General features: G+C 34.5%; 1 protein-coding gene across 1 annotated transcript in view; it reads left to right on the top strand.

The window, feature by feature from the left end:
* Positions 1 to 20162, top strand: part of LOC150095329 (mitochondrial enolase superfamily member 1-like) — a 198785-nt gene that overhangs the window by 104467 nt on the left and 74156 nt on the right. The window contains exon 6 of the mRNA XM_090409917.1: positions 17633 to 17664. Within this exon, the coding sequence (XP_090266043.1) occupies positions 17633 to 17664 (32 nt within the window). The remainder of the gene's footprint in view (positions 1 to 17632; positions 17665 to 20162) is intronic.

The raw sequence follows: 20162 nt of genomic DNA on the forward strand, positions 1-20162 counted from the left end.
CCCTACCCACTGCAAGATTAAATAACCTGGCAAAGAGCATAGCCAACTGTTGTGCACATTCCTTAAGAATATGTGGTGATATGTCATCCATTCCCACAGCCTTATTAACATTTAATCCAACCAACATCTGATACACCTCAGATTTTTTCACTTCCAATTCTCCTAATACTTGCCTCTCTTCTATATATTGAGCTGCATCATTTATAGCATATGATATACACTGATCAAGTGTTCATTCAATAATTCCACTATATCCTTTACAGCTGATATCTGCTGCCAAGACTATTTACCAGTGTTAATCTGCAATAATTATTCTTCCTCTTGCTTACCATATAGTGGAAAAATTCCATTGAGTTAACCTTGGCGTGACTAGCCAATCTCCTCTCATGCTGCACCTTTTCTTTCTTTGCCATGCTTGTCACCTTTCCAGCCTGCACTTTATATTCTTCATGGATCCAATCACCACCAACTGTCTTGTACCTCCTCCATAACATTTTCTTTTCCAGCACAGCTTTCTGGATTTTACCATTCATCCATTTCACTCCTACTCTATTTACTTGCTTAACCCTTGGTATGCAGTCATTCATTGCTTTTGTCAGATACTGCCTTGTGAGTTTCCATGCATTGTCAACACATTTTATCTGCTCAGTTCATCTACCCTGATGAGCTGAGCTGAACAGAGCTAACTGACTACATAGCTTCCTATAATCACCTGCTTTATACTTTAACATGTATCCATTTTTGGCAGTAACCTTTTCTTATTTTATCCCTTTCCAAACAAGTACTTCATGATCACTCTCCCCAACCGGCAACAGTGTCATCACTTCATTGACGACTACATCTCGTGAAGTAATCATCAAATCCAAAACATTAAAGCATCTAGTTGCTTCAATCACATGCTTCTTAAGATACTTATCTCTCAGAAATTCCACAAACTTGTCCTCCTTGTTCCCATACACTATCTCCTCCTTCCATTCTTCCAAAGTAAATTATTTAAGATTGGTTTGTGAATTTTTTTATACCAGCAGTACAGTTGGCAATGAAAGCTCTCCTGCCTATCTATAACATATCAGCATATAGTTTAGACTTTGGATTCACAAAAGTGAAATATTTTGCCACTAAGCATCACTGTATGTCATGTAAACGTTTTAAGACAGAGTACCCTGATCTTGTCTTTAAACATTTGTAAAAACTTACTAATGGAGAAGGCAAGCTGATATAAAAAGAGTACTGGAAGGAGCTATAGATAACATTTGCAAAGAATAGGAGAATGTGATCCAGAAATTGTTGTCCGTAGTATGAAATAAATTGTTGGCACCAAACTGTAACCAATTTTGAAGGATTCAAACCCACCAAACAACAGAAACGGATGTGGCACAGTTGGAGGAAATTTTGTCCCTGAAGTAATAGCTATGGAAGAAGTTGTCCAGTCTCATTCTGGAGATCAGTGAAGAAGTGACAGAGTTTTTGTGGTCTCTTTATTCACTGAGATCACAAAATAATGCAAAATCTGAAGGAAACTGTTTACAAGGCTGAAAATATTCAAATCTTGTTTAAGAATTGATTGTCGTATTAAGCCATAACCATTTACAAATTAGACATTAAAACTAAAACAGGTGAAAATTGATTCTTTCTTTAAAGAAGAACATGACTTGCTCTTTTCCACCTTGACTCTATCCTTTCCTCATAAGGTGTCCTATATAGTTTTTAGTAATACAGAGCATTATCAACTTTACCTATACAAGTTGCTACAAGGTGCTTTTACTTTGAATAAGAAACTCTGGATGAGATAAAGATGTGAAAAGTTTTCTACCTTGGGGATAATATATATTAAGGATACCAAGTAATTTTATAAACTTGGTTTTTTACTCCTTCTCCCAAGTAAGCAAAAACAGTTAAGTTTGCGCCTGAATGTAGTTCAGGTCTAAAGGTGGTGCAATAACCAAGTTTATAAAATTACTTGGTATCCTTAATATATATTATCCCCAAGGTTAAAAACTTTTCACATCTTTATCTCATCCAGAGTTTCTTATTCAAAGTAAAAGCACCTTATAGCAACTTGTATAGGTAAAGTTGCTATAAGGTGCTTTTACTAAAAACCTTGGTATTTCATGGTCTAGCTACTCACTGAGGAGACCTCAAAAAAGGTTGAAACCGATCTAGGTAGTGACTCCCCCACCCATAATGTATAATAGTATACATCTCCTAGTGAGATGTGTCTTACATTATGGGAAATACTAAGAATAGTGATCAGAGCTTTACCCGCCTTTACAATGAGTTGCACTGGCGTTGCACCACCTTTAGACTTGAACTACGTTCAGGCGCAAACTTAACTATTTTTGCTTACTTGGGAGAAGGAGTAAAAAACCAAGTTTATAAAATTACTTGGTATCTTTAATATATATTATGTCCAAGGTAAAAAACTTTTCACATATTATTTTTGTTTCATGTTGACAACACAACAGCAGGAGATTGGGAAAGTTCTGTAGCATTCTCTCTCTCTTTCTCTTTCTTTCCAAAAATACGAAGAGTGACTGACTCCAATTTTCCCCACCAAAGCAACTATAAAACTGACCTTCTCTTATATGGAAAGGCTCAAAGAAATTAAGGTCCTGTTTATTGAGTTAATGAAGTGTTATTCTGTAGATGGGACTGCTGTGTTTCAGAACAGGTTGTAAAAACATGTTTTAATATTTTTTTGTTATAATTTTCAAAATTTTTATGATTAAAATGCAGTGGATAGTTAGTTGTTTGTATTATGATTTCATTTCTTGAACAAGTTTCCAAAAAGAAGACATCAAATTCCTGATATGTACCCTCAGGGGTGTTCAGGATAATTTTGATAGTACCACATAAAAAAGTTACATCATTACTAACTTCGTATCTACAGAATCAATCTGTTACCTGTCAAGACTCAGTCATCAGATCTTATATTTCTATCTTCTAAGGCACTTTTTATTGTATCGATCCATCTACATTTTGGTCTTCCTCTGGTTTTCCTGCCAACCTGGCAGAGAACACTTGTTTTGCTAATCTTTCCTTTCCCATTCTGTTTAAGTGACCATCTGAAATTAACTCTGCTAACATATTCCTGAATGCTAATAATAGTAAGTTCTTTCCTAATATCCTCATTTTTGATGTGATACTGCCATTGATACCATGTGTTCACTCCACTAATCTTTCTCAGAATTCTCATATCAGAGGTCTTTAGTCTTTGATTCAGTGTTTTATTTCTAATCCAGCTCTCAGATCCGTAAATTAAAATTGGTTTGAATGCTGCTGTCTTGTATACAGCTAATTTAGTGTTTTGACTAATTTCTCTTTTATTCCATATAAATTCATTCACTTGACTTCCTACCATATATATATAGTATGGTAGGAAGTCAAAGCTGGTGTATAATGTTCCATTTACACCAGCTTTGTTGATTCTGTTTGTCTATTTCCATATTTAATTTACTATCTTCATTAAAAATTGTGCATAAATAGCTGAAATGTTTTACTTGTTCTATAGGTTCACCATTCAGGATACGGTTGAGGTTTTCAGTTTCTGCCTATTATCATTCTTTTTTTTTTTTTTATTGCTGATTTTCATACCAAATTCATTACAACGGTTATTCAATTTACTACGATAATAAGCCATAAAGGCTATTTTACCAGCAACATAAGTTAAGTTAAAGGGGGATGGTAAATCCCATTTTATTTTATAGCCGGGTACGAAACTCGGATCGAAATCCATAGTTTCATGCCGAAAAAAACTATCTGCGAGCCCAGGTGTAAGTAATCACTTGGGTAGTACAACACCAGGGCAACTCCAAGTAAAGGTGGAGCAAGCTCTGTCACTAACCTTAATATTTCTCTCATAATGTAAAACACAGCTCCTAAGAGATGTATATATATATACTGTTTTACATTATGAGAAAAGGTCACTACCCAGACCGGTTTCAACCTTTTTTGAGGTCTCATCAGCAAAGGTGGAGCTTGCTCCACCTTTGCTTGGAGTTGCCCTGGTGTTGTACTACCCAAGTGATTACTTACACTTGCCGATAGTTTTTTCGGCATGAAACTCTATGGATTTGATGGATTTCAATCTGAGTTTCGTACCCGGCTATAAAATAAAACGGGATTTACCATCTCCCTTTAACTTAGTTATTCAATTTAGTCAGGGAATCTTGCATACTTGTACTGGATTTATTCAGAAGTATAACATCTGCAGAAAGCTAAGATTAACATTGCTAATTTTGATATTAGATTTACCACTTTCATTCATAATGTGATCCATATAGATAATAACAGTGGAGATAATGTCTACTCTTATTGCACCTGATTTAACATCAATCTTCCTGTACCTCCTTTGTTTCTAACTGCTGACTTATAGCTTAAATAGAGACTGTGTATTGCTCAATATAATGTTCCATTTACACCATATAACTGTAATGTTTTGAAGAGCTTTCTTCTTGACACTTGTGCCAGGACAATTCCTATTTAAATTTTTTATTAATTTTTTTTAAAATGTTTTTTGAAAATGCAAAGTGTAATTTACAATTATGTTTATTTTAGCATCCATGTATCTTTTAAAAAAAGGAAAACTTGCAGATGCATTTGTTTTATATATTCTGTATTAAAACATTTATGTACTGTATCATTATAATAGCAACATAAAGAACATTTGAATAATTAAAAAAATTGGTCCTCACTGCTTAGGGATTGTGAAATTTCCTTATTGCAATGTTTCTGTTAATTGATGGTATGCAGTTTTCCACTGTAAATAATAAAGCAAAATGCACAATTATAATTACTATTATTATTATTATGACACCTCCAAGGAATTCAAGGACTCATTGCAGGAGTGCACTCTACTCCACTCTGCTACACACATAGCACTGTCTTCCCTACTATTTAATTCTCCTACATAAAACTACAATCAATTCCATCACTACCAACAACAGTATTTTTTTTTTTTTTTTGTAAATTGTGTCTGTTCTGATGGCTGATTTGCCTATACGTGGGATGAAAAACTTGAGCTTCTGGGAGGAAAAAAAAACCCTACTTTCCATATCAGATCGGCTAACTCACCAAAAATATAAAGATTCTTATGGTCATGAAGAGAATAGAACTTAGGCCTTTTCCAATTGAAGGGTACAATGTACTGTTGCCATTCCAATTGTGCTATGGAGGTGCTTATACAGATATATAAATAATACAGATAGTGATTTTTGAGGTAGTTTTGGAGTGAGGTGAGATAAATGAATGGTTCAAGACTCAAGACATTGCTTTGGTTTTTCAGAAAGGTCATTTTAATTATGGAAATATATAGAGATGGGAAATACTTTATAGAAACAGAAAATATGAGTCCTTGAAGTGGATGACTGTTTAGATTATATAGTGAGCGTATTATGTCTATAAATTCCATTATCTACAGCAGTGTTTTTCAAACTTTTTTTTGACTGCAATCCATAATAAGAAATACATTTTACATTGAGAACATGTATGCGTGCATGCACACACACACACACAAAATTGCAGACAGGTTCTCATATGTGGCCTCTGATCACTCTTCTTCTTTGCCTGATTTTGTGTAGTATTGAACAGGAAAACTGAATGTATTTAGTACTGACTGATAGCTTGTACAGTGTTGTTTCTAACAGTAAGTAATTTACTCCATAGTATCATAATTCTAAGCACATATTAATGATTTTTGATTCTACCCTTTTGGAATGAATTTGGCTGGTGAGACTGCATCTATCGTTCACCTACCCTCAAAGACAACATCCGTCTCACAATAGGATAACTGCTAAAGCATTAGCACCACCCATGTCCCAAGCTGCTTCTGGGAAGGATAAAGGTTACAAGGAGCAGCCCTCTGAAATTCAATTCACTTCACTTCTAGGAACAAGCAGCAAAACTGTTAATTATATTTTCTTAAACTTTATACCTTAGAGAAACTTAGCAACTCAAGTGGAAAATTATAGCATCACAACTTTGATTAATGCCATGATGGTAGCATGGGAGAAATTTGAGTTCGAAAAAGCTTTAGATTTGCTGCATAACATTGCCAAAGTAAGCAACAAGTTAAGAAATGATTTAAAAAGGATATACTAACTGCATTGAGTGAACTAATGAAGGTATTCAATGAAATGAAAAATTAACAAAAGAATCAAAAGAACTACAGCAGGGTGCAAGCTAATTTTGCTCAGCCTACTCAGCTATGCTAACAAGTTATTAAATACAAAGACAAATCTGAAAACAAGCCTTGCTATAAATTAACAGTGGAAAAAAAAAAAAAATAAACCCAAACAAAATCAAAATTGGAATCACAAAAATGAAAAGTATATGGAGGAGTCTTAACTGAATCTAAAGAAAAGACCAACATTGGCTTACTACATAACAAAATCTCTAAGGAATGCAAAGACATGTTAGTAACAAATCCCAGTAAGAAATATCTTCCAAGGCTAATTATATATGGTATCACCAGCGAAATAGATATGAACAGTGCAATTGACTCAGCACACTTGCAGAATGAAGAACTCTTTAGTGGGAATACAAAGGTTACACAAAAATTGATCATGACAAATAAAAAAAAAAAAAAAAAAAAAAAAAAAAAAAAAAAAAAGCAAGAAAAACTTAATTATTGAAGTTGATCCAATAGTGAGGATAAAATTGCTGAAAACCGATATTAAAATTCTGTGGAGAACTTGCCACTCTTCACTACATAGGCATTCTGAGTTCCACCATCCTATACAAGACTGTAAGGGGGAACCACCTGTCTGTTCTGCTCTAACACACACACACACACACACACTCACTCAGTGAGTATACACAAAATGAGTCAGAGATGAACTGTATAAACTACCAAAATCATAAGCATGCCAAAAAGAAAAATGACTGCAAACAGATGGCACTAAGCAAAGACTGTTTGACATACAATTACTACTACAGACAGCTCAAAATTTAAAACAAGATTACGGAAAGCAATAAGTTAGCAGAAACAGCACTACTTTTCTGGCATGTCTTCAAATAAATCTTCAATGCTCTATTAAGTCTGTAAATAACTTAACAGAATTCATAAACAGAAGAAATATATGATTAGCATTAATACGAGAACCTTACAGCATCAACAACAAAATGTGTCTTTCTCATTAATTATAAAATATTTTCCAAAGGATCAGAAAGAAAGAGAGCTGCAGTACTCATGGTCAACCCTGAAGTTGAGTCAATAATGTCTCAGTATTTATTGAAATTATGTGCCGTGGAATCGAATCTTTTGCTACAAGTACATATCTAGACTACCATAGTGACATTAAATACAACTTAAGAAAAATGGGCAACATCATGGATTTTACCATCGGTCATGGCCTAATTCTTGGAATGGATAGCAACACCCATTCTGTTTTATGGTTTAATGAAAGCACAAACAATAGAGGTATAAATCTGAAGAGTGCTTAGCATCAAATTCCCTACACATACTATTCCCTACTCAGACAACTATATCAAAGAATCTACAATAATCAGGATTTAAAACAGTAGATGACAGAACTATTAAAAAGCCAAATACAGCTATCAGTCCATAATTACAAACGTGAAAACAGAATCATGGAAAATGTTCTGTATTTTTTGATTGCATTGCATTGCATCTTTGGAACTGTATATAATTTGCAGCAAGGAAGAATAAAGAAACACTTAAAATATCAATATTAAGAAAACAGATGGCTTTCACTAAAAACTTAGCAGAAGCTGCAGCTATTATGATAAACAAGTTTATTCCTGATGATGATGAATCAACAGATGAAGAAATCCACAAAACTTAGACAAAGAATGGAAACAGACATAGATACTCCTAATGATGATGAAATTACGTCTAATGAAATCAAATCACTATAGCTCTTAGGAGTATGTTAAAGTAACATACTCCTAAGAGCATTTGTCAAATTCCCTGAAATCATAACAGTTTACAACAAATGCCTCAAGAAAGGGCAAGTTCCTTTATTATGGAAATGCTATAAAATTATATCCATAATCAAACCAGGAAACATTTGATGAAATTAGCAAATACAGGCAATTAGTCTCATAAATATTACAATATAAATAAATATTGTAAGGTACTAGAAAAGCTTCTGATGAACTGAATAATGCACTTGTCTATTCAAGAGATCTAATAAGCTACACTCAATATGCATTTAGACCTCACTCAAACACTATCACAATCATGGAAGTTAGAGTTCACAGAAGACAGTCTACAGCAAAAAAGAGATGTACTACTGATCTCACTCAATGTACAAGGAGCTTTTGATGCTGTGTAGTGACAGCATTTACTCAATAAAGAGATTTGAAATGTTCAAAAAACCTACTCTACCTTACGAAAAATTATTTTACAGATAGAAGAGCAACCATGACATTGAAACCATCTGTAACGAAATAAGTCAAACAAGGCTATTCATAAGGTTCTTTCTGTGGATCAGGTTTCCAGAATATCTAGTATGACTCTTTATTAAGGCTTCCTTTCACTACTGAAACAAAAGTCATAGCTTTTGCCAATAATGTGATGATAATGATTCAGGATTGCAAAGACTTGCAGTTAAAAGTAACAGCCAATGAAGAACTCTTTAAAATTGCATTGTGGGTGTGTGAGAAGAAAGTTACCTTCAATAGCACCAAGTCTAAAGTGCTCCACATTTCATGTAAAAACATCAAAACAACATAATACATAGGAAGTCCTAGGTATTTTAGTTCACTGCCTCTAGAACTTCTCTGTTTAGGAAGACCAACAAATTTAACTTTAACAACAAGCACATCTCTTATGTTGCCAAAAAATGCTTACAAATAGTAAACCTTCTAGTGAAGTCAGGAAGGATAAACTTGGGGTTAGGCTAATGGGTTCTGAAAACAATTGACATCTTATGCTGCACCCGCTTGCAGAGCCGGCGCTAGGGTCTTTGCCGCCCACATGCACTGTCTATCTAAGCGCCCCTGTAACAATCCAGGCTTGTGGGGTTCTTTTACGATAATAAAAATTTAAATTATTTGAAATTTCTTAAATAAATTTTGAGAACAGCCACACGCTGGTTTGCTAAATGTAATGAACCGCAGGTGTTGACTAAGCAGGATAATTTGTAGTAATCTATACAAGAAATTGAAATTATCATAATATGTTTTTAGTTGTTCAAAATGTTCTATTAACAAACACATTGCAACTTCTAAAAGTGTATAAAACACATTCACTGTAAATTTATCTTCTGGTGATTGTGGAGTTTCGTCATAATGCTTGTAGTCAAATTGCCATGTCTTCTTTCATTGTCGGACTTCTGTACCAGTTTAAAATTCTTGTTCTCCGTCCACCTCTTCACTGAGTTCTTTTGCCGTTTTAGAACTTTTTTAAAATTTTTATCTGATCGATACTCTTGTAAGAATATTTTTAAGTTTTCGATAGATTCTAAAGCAAGTGTTATGTTCATATTTTTGTCTTGAAGCATTTTACTCACAGGGTTTATTCTGTTAAGTAAATCATGCCTAGTTATAAGAGAGCAAATAAATTTGTAGTCCTTTATTTTAGCACATAATATTTGTGCTTCATGCTGAGTTTCTTTATTAAAATCTTCATTATTTAAAATTTCAAACAGTGCATCGTAAATTTCTCGTAACTGATATTGTAGAGGGCGGATTGCATTAATTTTACTTTCCCATCTTAATTTTTTTACGAACTTTAAAAGGATTGCCCAACATTTGTAAGAGAATGAAAAGAAATTGTATCTGCATTCACTTTGGCTGAATCGTTAATGATTAAATTTAGAGTATGAGCAGCACATGGCACGTAAAAAGCTCGAGGATTTTTGTTTAAAAGCAAATTTTGGAGCCCATATTTTTCCCTTTCATATTTGCCCCATTGTCATATCCTTGACCTCACATGTCTTCAATGGGAATGTTCCATTTTTCCAGTTGTTCCATTATTGTTGCGCATAAATCATGTCCTTTGGAATCTGATATATCTGCGAAACCTAAAAAGTTTTCCCTGATCTTAACAATTCCATTGTCACAGGAAACAAAGCAAATAATAATGGTCATTTGTTCTGTTTTACTTACATCAGGTGTGCAGTCTAAAATTATGGAATAATATTTAGATTTTCGAATTGATAATAAAATTGTATCCCTGATTGCGTTACTTAAAGTTTCCAATATTTCATTTTGACTATCTTTACTCAAATAGTGTACTCTATTGTTTCATTGTAGGGCCCTTTCAGCATGATTTTCCATAACAGGATCAAACTTCGCAAACAGTTTGACTAATTTTAAAAAATTGCTGTTATTCCTTTCATAAAATTTATCAGATGATCTGCGAAAAGTTAAATTTTGGCTACCAAGGAATTTTATAATTTCAATCAAGCGTTCTAAACACTCGTCCAATGGTTCTTTTCCATTGAGTCTCTCAATCAATAGTAGGTTTTTTTTTTTTTTTTAAATTTTAGCAGGTTTTTTTCTCCCGGAAACTTGGGTTTTTCATCCCGCATACAGACAAATCAGCCCTTCAGAACACATGCTATTTACAGACAAAAAATACTAGTTGTGGTGGAGGTGGGTGGTAGATGGCGTTGATGGAGATGATTCGTAGTAGAGGTTCGGTGTAGTGGTTGAGACAGTTGTAGGTGTCCTCCCGCGATGAGTCTTCAGACTCCTTGGAGGTGTCGAATAATAATAATAAATTCTTACCAACTTCCTTCCATTTTAAGAAATTTTTCATGTGAGTTAAACTAGTCTCATGTATATGCAAAGTTGTACTTGCATTTTTCCAATTGTTATAGCCTTCTACAAGACTACTTGATTCGGTAGGTGCGAAAGATTTGCAACAAAAGCAAAAAACAGAATTTAAAGTTTAGGAATAAATGAGCCATGTTCTTGGCACGAGGTCACAGTTTTCCATTTTTCAATTATAATGTGTCGCCAAATTTATGACCATATGTATCTCTGGGATATATTATATTTTTCTTTTGAACAGGCCCCATTTCAATTAAAACAACTTGTAATTTTTCATCAATATTTCCCCATTCACCTGGATCATCTAAATTTACAGAGACTAGCAATGTGTTAGTTCCATGGTCAACTACAACTAAATCTTCTAACTATTTTTCATTTAAATCATGCATCTTGTTATCTTGTTCAATAGTTGCAATAGTAGTTTCATGAAAACTGGATGATGTACACGGTTCATCAACTCTGATTTCTGATGTATTGAGCTGGTTATAATCTGCATCAGAATATTTTAATATCTTAAATTTATTGAGAGCCCCAGTTTGTTTCTTAACATCTGCTTCTTTCACAGCATGACACTTACGATTTTGTGCACTGGATAACTGGATAACTTTTTTTTAATTTTTGATTCCATTTCTATTTTATACCCACAAAAAATTATTACACAACACGACACAGAGACAAAATAATAGTCCGCACTGTGCTACTGTCAGTAGCCTACTGAGATGCATACCATATGACTGGTTAACTAGCAACAAATGTTTTGTACAAAAATTCTTTTCTGCACATAAAAACCATTCACCATATCACTTTAAATAGACTGCAGTAGACACAGCATTCTTTAGGCAAGCGTTTAGCCTGCTCTCGCTGCAAAATTGTAAACAGCCAGCTGATCAAAGAGGCGGCAATATACAATTTTTTAAAATTTTTATTCGGTGTATCCGGCCAATAATTATTTTAATATTGATCATTCTAAGATTTTTTTGTTTTCATGATAAAAATTTTGTTTCTTAAAAATGAACTTATGAACAGTGCCCCGGCGGCGGCGCCCGCATGCACTGCATGCCCGCTTCCGCCGACCCTGCCCACTTGGAAAGATGCACTAATATCTAAGAAAAACCAACAACAAAAGTTAGAGTTCAATGCCTTACAGCCATATGAATAATTAAAGGATACAGGACAACTTTTGAGGCAGCTTGCGTTATTGCTGGTCTAATGCCAATCTGTCTGAAGTTGCAAGAATTCTGTCTTATATATGATGATGGATAGATGATGGAGATGGGATGTTGTAGAGTGGGTGCCCTCCCTTGACGAGTCTTTGGAGGTGTCACGAAATAATAATAATATATGAAGTCACTTCTGGAAGATATAATGGAAATAGCAATTTTGATCTAAATTGCTACAAAATTCTGCTTCACTACAGTAGGTGGTCTCACCCAGTGAAGAAAACTCGTATTAAGGAGAAGGAAAGCTCTGAAGTGACAAATTCCATATATTTATACTGACGGGAGCAAAACATAAGGAAATGTCAGTTGTTCTTTCATTATATATTACAGACAGTCCATCATGCAAGAAAACTGCTCTAGACTGTATCTGCTCTGTATTCTAACAACCAATGAGAATGACTGGCTATAGTTTATTCACTTACATATATGCAGGAATTAGAACTCAACACCTCTAATCAAAAGATTGCAACAATTTACAGTGATAGAATCAGCACAGACTTCAAATCAGAACAACTATCTAGCATTAATGAAGTAGATAAGAAATCTGGTATATAATCACACTCTAGAGGGATGGAAAATCAAGTACTGCTGGGTGAGGGCACATAGTGAGGTAGCAGGAAATGAGATAGTGGATCAGTTGGCTAAAGAAGTGGCTATAAATGAATGGTTAGAAATAAGTTACCAAAAGTACTCAAAATGTGCTATAAAACACTTCAAGAAGAAATAAGCCTAAATTTGTGGGAAGAAGAATGGAAAGCATCTAAACATGTTTCACCAACAAAATTCTTGTCACGTATCAGAAGCAGACTCTGATTTAAAATACACACCATCTCTGCAGATTTAACTGTACTACTAATGTGACATGGAAAATTAAGATACTACCCACACATTTCCATATTCTGGAATTGCCATTATGCATTTGTTGTCCACACTGTCAGTCACTTTGACTGTTAGCTACTAGACTCCATCTGGATGCCCCTAATGCAACATATCATTATTTCAGGACACAAGTGGCCAGTGTCAAAACAGAGACTTATCTAAAAGTATTCCTCAAAATTATTTAATTTTTCCAGTAAGATCAACTTAAATCATAATATAACATAAATTACTGATCATGTTTGGATTATATGGTGTAAATATATGTAGCTATAAAAAAAAAAATGTAAATATGGATGTAAATGTAGGAATACATACATATAGATGTAAATATGAATATTGATACAGAAATGTAAACATCAATTTAATATAAATGTTAATCAGATTACACATCATGTGCAATGGAGCATATAGGTAATAAACTGCTCCTAGTAGGGTTACTATTAGGAGAAAAACACACAAACATAACAGAAAAGTTTCATGAAACAATATGTGCCCTTATTATATAATAAAACAAAGTAACAATAAAAAACATATAGAAAAAATAATTATATAATAAAGTACAGGGTGTTCGGGATAAATTTGACATATTTATAATTAATTATATTTTTCCGTAAGTTACATGTATTAACACACACTTCTCTTCATTTAAAAGTTTGGACCCTTCTTCATTCATATACAAGATGTCAGAAAGGATGGATAGCTGGAACCCACCTGAATCATGGAAGAGAATAACTTGTATCATGATGATTCGTGCCCGCCATCAAAATAAGGATATTACGACTGCTGCCCAATGCTCCCTGAATACAGTAAAAACAATCAGGCATGAACTAGAGACTTGCAATGGTGACTACGAGGATGTAGCAAGAAGAAAGATCCCTAGCAGACGATCTGATTGCGTTCGTACAGCAGAATTCCTCGCAAATCTGCAGGAACAGGTGTTGAAGAACCCTGGCATTGGAATTCGGGCTTTGTTCGTGGAGTTGCTAACTGTAGTCAAGCCCTGGATAACAAGGGTAGCCAATGGTAGGCCGTATGTATGGCAGCAGGATTCGGCCCCTTGCCACACCTCTGGGAAAAGTCAAAAATGGTTGTCTGAAAATTTCTACGACTTCACCAGTCCAAATGTTTGGCCTCCAAACTCCCCAGACCTTAACCCCATGGATTATTTTGTATGGGGCGCAGTTGAAAAAGAAACCAATCGCACTTCCAGTAATACAAAAGCCCAGTTAATGGATAAAATTAAAACAGTTTTTGCGGCCCTTCCCAGGGAGACTGTAGCATCAGCTTGTTCGAGGTTCCGAAGCAGAATTGAAGCTGTGATCGATGCTAATGGTGGTTATTTTGAGTAAATCTTGTCGATAGTATTGTAATTAACTCTGCCTGTAATGTTTTTTTGTCAATTCATTAAATTTAATAGATACAAAGAAGATTTTCTTTTTCCTTACGAAACTGTCAAATTTATCCCGAACACCCTGTATATAATTATTATTACATGACACCTCCAAGGAGTCCAAAGACTCATTGAGGGAGGGCACCTACTCTACAGCTCTGTCTCAGCCAACTCCAGGGAGCTGCAACTACCATCATCACCAATGCCATATACTGCCCACCACTACCAGTAGTTTTTTTGGTCTATAAATTGTGTGTTTTCTCCAGGCTGATTTGTCTGTATGTGGCTTGAAAAATCAGTTTCCAGGGGAAAAAACCCTGCTACCTCTGTATGAGATCAACTAACTTACCTTCAATTGAAAAAACACATATAAAGATTCCTCTCATCACAACAAGAATCAAACTTGGACCTTTTCCAATCAAAGGGTGCAATGCACCATCGCTCTTCCAATTGCACTAAGGAGGTGCAATTGGAAGAACAAATAATAAAGATAATATCAAATAAGATTTTATTAACATTTAAATACATGTTGTTTACACTCACTAATAGAGTATAAACAACTATCTAATTCCATCTTAATATTGCATAATTCCTAAATTCGCTGAATTATTTTGTTTAAAAATAAATGCTGGTATTGACCCATTAAATTGATTCCATGACAAATTAATGAGTCACGACCTACAGTTTAAATGCTCTGCTTATCCACATGGATCTAAAAATTGCATTTCCTCAGTTTTTCTTCATATGCAACATTCCAGAGATTGGAAAAACTTTAAAGATACTAAGAAATTATATTCTTGGTTTAATCCTTTATCCAAGTGTAAGCAAACGAAGTTTGCGCCTTAAGTATTTTCAGGACAGTGTATATAGAGGCTAATGACTTCACATCACTTGCCTTAGCATCCCATAATGTAAAGCACATATCCTTACGGATGTATAATGCTATGCATTATGGGAAGGGTTACTATCCAGACTGGTTTCAACCTTTATTCAGGTCTCATCAGTGGGAGCCAGATCCAGACGTGATACTAAGATTGAAGTAGTGCAGAAGTCATATTTTCATATACGAGTTTGCCAAAAGCTGTCGCACCTTATTATTAAAATACTCTGGATTAGAGATAGTTGCTAGAAATTTTTTCACTTGGTTATATTATAAATTAAAGATGCCAAGAAATTATATTCTTCGTTTAATCCTTTATCCAAGTGTAAGCAAACAAAATTTACTCCTGAAGTATTTTCAGGATAGGGCAACTCATAGAGGCTAAGACTTTCCTTAGTATCCCATAATGTAAAGCATGTATCCCATATCATTATACATGTCCATAAGGATATGTTCTTTACATTATGGGATACTAAGGCAAGTGATGTAAAGTCATTAGCCTCTATATACCAGTTGCCCTGTCCTGAAAATACTTCAGGTGCAAACTTTGTTTGCTTACACTTGGATAAAGGATTAAATCAAGAATATAATTTCTTGGCATCTTTAATTTATAGTATAACCAAGTGAAAAACCTTTAAATTATATCTGGCCTGTTCCAATACATCCTTATCCACCTCAAAATCCAGGGGGGGGGGAATCTGTACACAGTAATCCATATGCATGATTTCTAGAAGAAAATTCACTAAAGTGTTTGAGGAAGTATCACAAAAACCTGAAATATGGAAAGGCAACTGAAGTAGACGATATTCAAAAATGCTCAAATGGTAAGGTATAAAAGTTTTACAGAGGCTATTGCATAATTCAGAAGGCGGCCTGGTCAAAGTTCAAATTCTGGATGTTTAATCATCCACAATTCAACTTCATAAAAAGGAAATAAAACAATGTGAGAATTACAGAGGAATTCCCTATTGAGTGTTCCAGGTAAGCTTTGTTCAAGAATACTTGAGAATAGGCTTAGAAAAACTGTAGAAGAGATTCTTGGAGCAGAACATGCTGGATTCAGGCCAAATAGGGATTATCAGGATCAGATATTTACTTGAATACAAATAGTAGAGAAATCGTGGGAATATAACAAGAATCTGTATTTAAGTTTTGTAGATTTAGAAAGGACATAAGACAAAGGAAATACTAAGAGAAAAGCCATTCATAATGTAGAATGTTGTAAATATTATAACAAGCAATACATAATCTCTATTTAATTTGTAAGTTGGCAGTTAAAATCAAAGATATAGGAATATGGTTTGATGTAAAATCACATTATGAAGGAAATTGGCATTAAACCTGGTATTAGAATTGATGATATTAATCTCATCTTGCACATATTATATTCCTAAATAAATCAAGTACAAGTCCTCAAGTTTACTTAATTAAATTCAATAATTGTTATAACAAATTTGTCATGAAAATCAGCAGTAAAAAGACAAAAGCTATGAAAATAGGCAGGAGTATAGAAAATATTAAATGCATATTGAATGGGAGAGGGGAAACTAGGGCGAAAGTTAAATTCAGCTATTTGGACAATTTTTAGTAACAATGGTGAATTAAATATGGAAATAGACAGCAGAGCAATCAAAGCTAATAGGATGGGGAGTCCACTGAATAAACTGATATAGAATAAGATAGAAATTAGTCAAGACTAAACTACCTATACCTACTAGCATTCCAACCAATTTTAACTTATGACTTTGAGAGTTGGGTTAGAAATAAACAGTTAACCAAAGACTAGAGACCAAAGATTGGAGAGTTATGAGAAAAATTAAGGGAGTGTATTAATGGTATTAATGGAATACTCTCTGTCCATTGTTAGGAGTGTGTGAGAAAAGCTAATCCTGGGTGGTAGTTACTTTTTACAGAATGGGAGAGGAAAGGTTATTAAAGCAGGTGTTTAATACCAGAATGGTAGGAATCCCTGGAGAAAACCAAGATGCAGGTGTATTGATGCAATTAAAAATGCCATAGAAGTTCAAAGTATAAGATCCTGATATCAGTTCTGACTGATAAGAAACTAATTTGGAGGAAGAATGTTGATAGTAAGCAGTAATAACATAACCTTTTCATATAGTACTATATTATTATCATTGTATCCTGTTCATCCCTTAAGGATGTAATTAGGAATTTATGTTGATTGTTCTAGGTTTAAATACTTAATGTTTTTTATGTGACTTCTAACCCATGTTAGCACTATAAGTGGACTAGGTTTTTTTATTTTTATTCATTACATTATATATATAGTATTATTTATTTTTTAATAATCCAGAAACCCTGCTACAGAGACCAAACATGGAAGTATTTTGAACTCCCTTCTAGAGGCAGGCTGTGGCCTCATGTTAGTTATTTAGTTAAACTAATTAAAAGTAGTTATTTTTATTTTGGATAAAATTTTTAAGTAAATTAATTTGTTTTTGTTTTTTTAGAACAAACCAGCAAAGAAGTTAACATTTTTTTTTTTTACTGTTTCAGTTCAGATGTTTTAAGTAAAAAGGAAGCAGTTGGTATGTGAGCTTTTTTTTCCACTCTTTTAATTTATTGTATAATTATAATTATTATTGTTATTATTACACCCTCCATGGAGTCAGCAGATTCATTGTGGGAGGTTCCTTCAACTGACAACATATTTATCATATTAAATCTTAAAATCCTTAACACTCCTTGTATTAACAACACATTCTGGTAATGCATTCCATTTACTGACAATTCGCCATGTAAAAAAAAAAATTACTCCTCACACTCCCTCTTCACCACACTTTCACATAACTTCCAGGGATGACCTCTGGTTCTTCCCCTCTCACCTTCAACCCTTTTTATAATCCCCTCTGGATTAATCTGATAAAATCCTTTCACTAACTTAAATGTCTCTATCATATCACCTCTTTTCCTCCTATCCACCAAACTCTGTAATAGCATTCCAAAGTCCTGACATTATCTTAGTCATTTGCCCCTGGACCCCCTCCAATGTCTCCACATCACATTGAAAACCAGGTGAATAGATTTGCACACAATAGTCCAAGCATGGTCTGACCAGTGCATTATACAGTGACACAACCACTTCTTTATCCCTACATGTTAGAGTACTTCTTATAATAACAGCACTACGATGTGCAGCCTTTGCAACTATCAATATGTGGTGTTGAAAATGAGAATGAAGGTAAACATACAGAACGAATGAATGAATTAATGGAAAATAAAAATGATGAGACTGATGCAATGAGTGAGATTGCATGGTTACGCAGAGCAATACACAGGGCAAATTGGCAGCTGGAACATTGGCAAAAATGTTTACCGAGCGTACCGACTAATAAACGGCAAAAGTATGATAGGAAAAATAAGAGTATGATAGTGAGTGTAAACAAAATGAAAGAGCAAGTGTTGTATGGAGATTCTTTAGTAAGAGGTGTGATAGTTGAGTTTAACAAAATCATACCAACCTGGTGCGAACGTTAAGGATGTAAGCGAGTCATTTAGAATGCCAAAGCAGCAGGTGAAAGATAGTAGTAGCAGGTACAAATGATTTGAAAGGAAACAAAATAGCTATGAGAGAGGATTTGAAGGAATTGCTTGAGGTAGCAAAAGAGGAGAGTTAGGATAGTGAGCCTGTTTCCACGGTATGACAGTGAAGAATATAGAAGGAGGGCCATAATTGCTAATGACTTTATGCATGGATTATGCAGGAGGAGTGGTGTGGAATTTGTGGATGTGTGGAGTGAGTTCGATGGGCGAAAGGATTTATATAAGATGGATAGTTTACATTTGAATGGATTTGGTGTACAGAGACTTGAAAAGGTGTTGTTGAATGTAGTGGAAGTGAATGTGCAGAATCAGGGAAACTAGAGTTATTAAGGGGGGGAAGTAGATATGTAGACTTTACTGAGACAGATGTTGAAAGTTTATTTTTCACTTGGTTAGACTATAATAAATTTAGTTTAATCCTTTATCCAAGTGTGAGCAAACAAGGTTTGTGCCCGAAAATATCTTCAGGACTGGGGTAAGTTTCAACATCTTTCTCTAAATCCAGAGTAATTTAATAAAAAGGTGGCAAACTTTTTATTAAATTCTCCTATAGTCCAACTCCTATAGGTAAAGATGACCTGCCATTGCTTCTGCCTGGTATCTCCATTTCTAGGCCTGGCTCACACTGAAGAGACCTCAATAAAGGTCGAAACTAGTCTGGGTAGTGGCCCTTCCCTTAATGCAGAACATTATACATATCCGCAAGGAGATGTGTTTTGCATTATGGGAGATAGGAGTGATGTTAGCTTGGTCCACCTTTGCTATGAGTTGCCTGGTGTTGCACTACCTTACCCCAGTCCTGAAGATATTTTCAGGTGCAAACTTTGTTTGCTCACACTTGGATAAAGGATTAAACTAAATTTATTATAGTCTAACCAAGCGAAAAATACTTTTAACATCTTTCTCTAAATTCAGAGTAATTTAATAAAAAGGTGGCACACCTTTTGACAACTCCTATAGGTAAAGATGACCTGCCATTGCTTCTGCCTGGTATCTCCACTTCTGGGCCTGGCTCACACTGAAGAGACCTCAATAAAGGTCGAAACTAGTCTGGGTAGTGGTCCTTCCCTTAATGCATAACATTATACATATCTGCAAGGAGATGTGTTTTGCATTATATGGGAGATACTGAGATAGGCGTGATGTTAGCTTGTTCCACCTTTGCTACGAGTTGACTGGTGTTGCACTACCTTACCCCAGTCCTGAAGATATTTTCAGGTGCAAACTTTGTTTGCTCACACTTGGATAAAGGATTAAACTAAATTTATTTTAGGGAGACAGTTGAGTGTATGAATGTGTAATATGCCCAAGCGAGTACAAAAGAACAAATCAGAATGGAATAGTTAGTATAAGGCATCAAAATAGAGATGGAACAAATGGACTTCTGCAATTCATGTATACTAATGCCAGAAGTATTAGAAACAAGAAGGAAGAATTTTTGGCCTTGGTTGTCACTTCCAGGCCACCAGTTATTGGTATTAGT

Source organism: Typopeltis vanoorti, chromosome 20, assembly GCF_054136105.1.
Source record: "Typopeltis vanoorti isolate ZY-2024b chromosome 20, IOZ_Tvanoo_1.0, whole genome shotgun sequence".
Taxonomy (NCBI): Eukaryota; Metazoa; Arthropoda; class Arachnida; order Uropygi; family Thelyphonidae; genus Typopeltis; species Typopeltis vanoorti.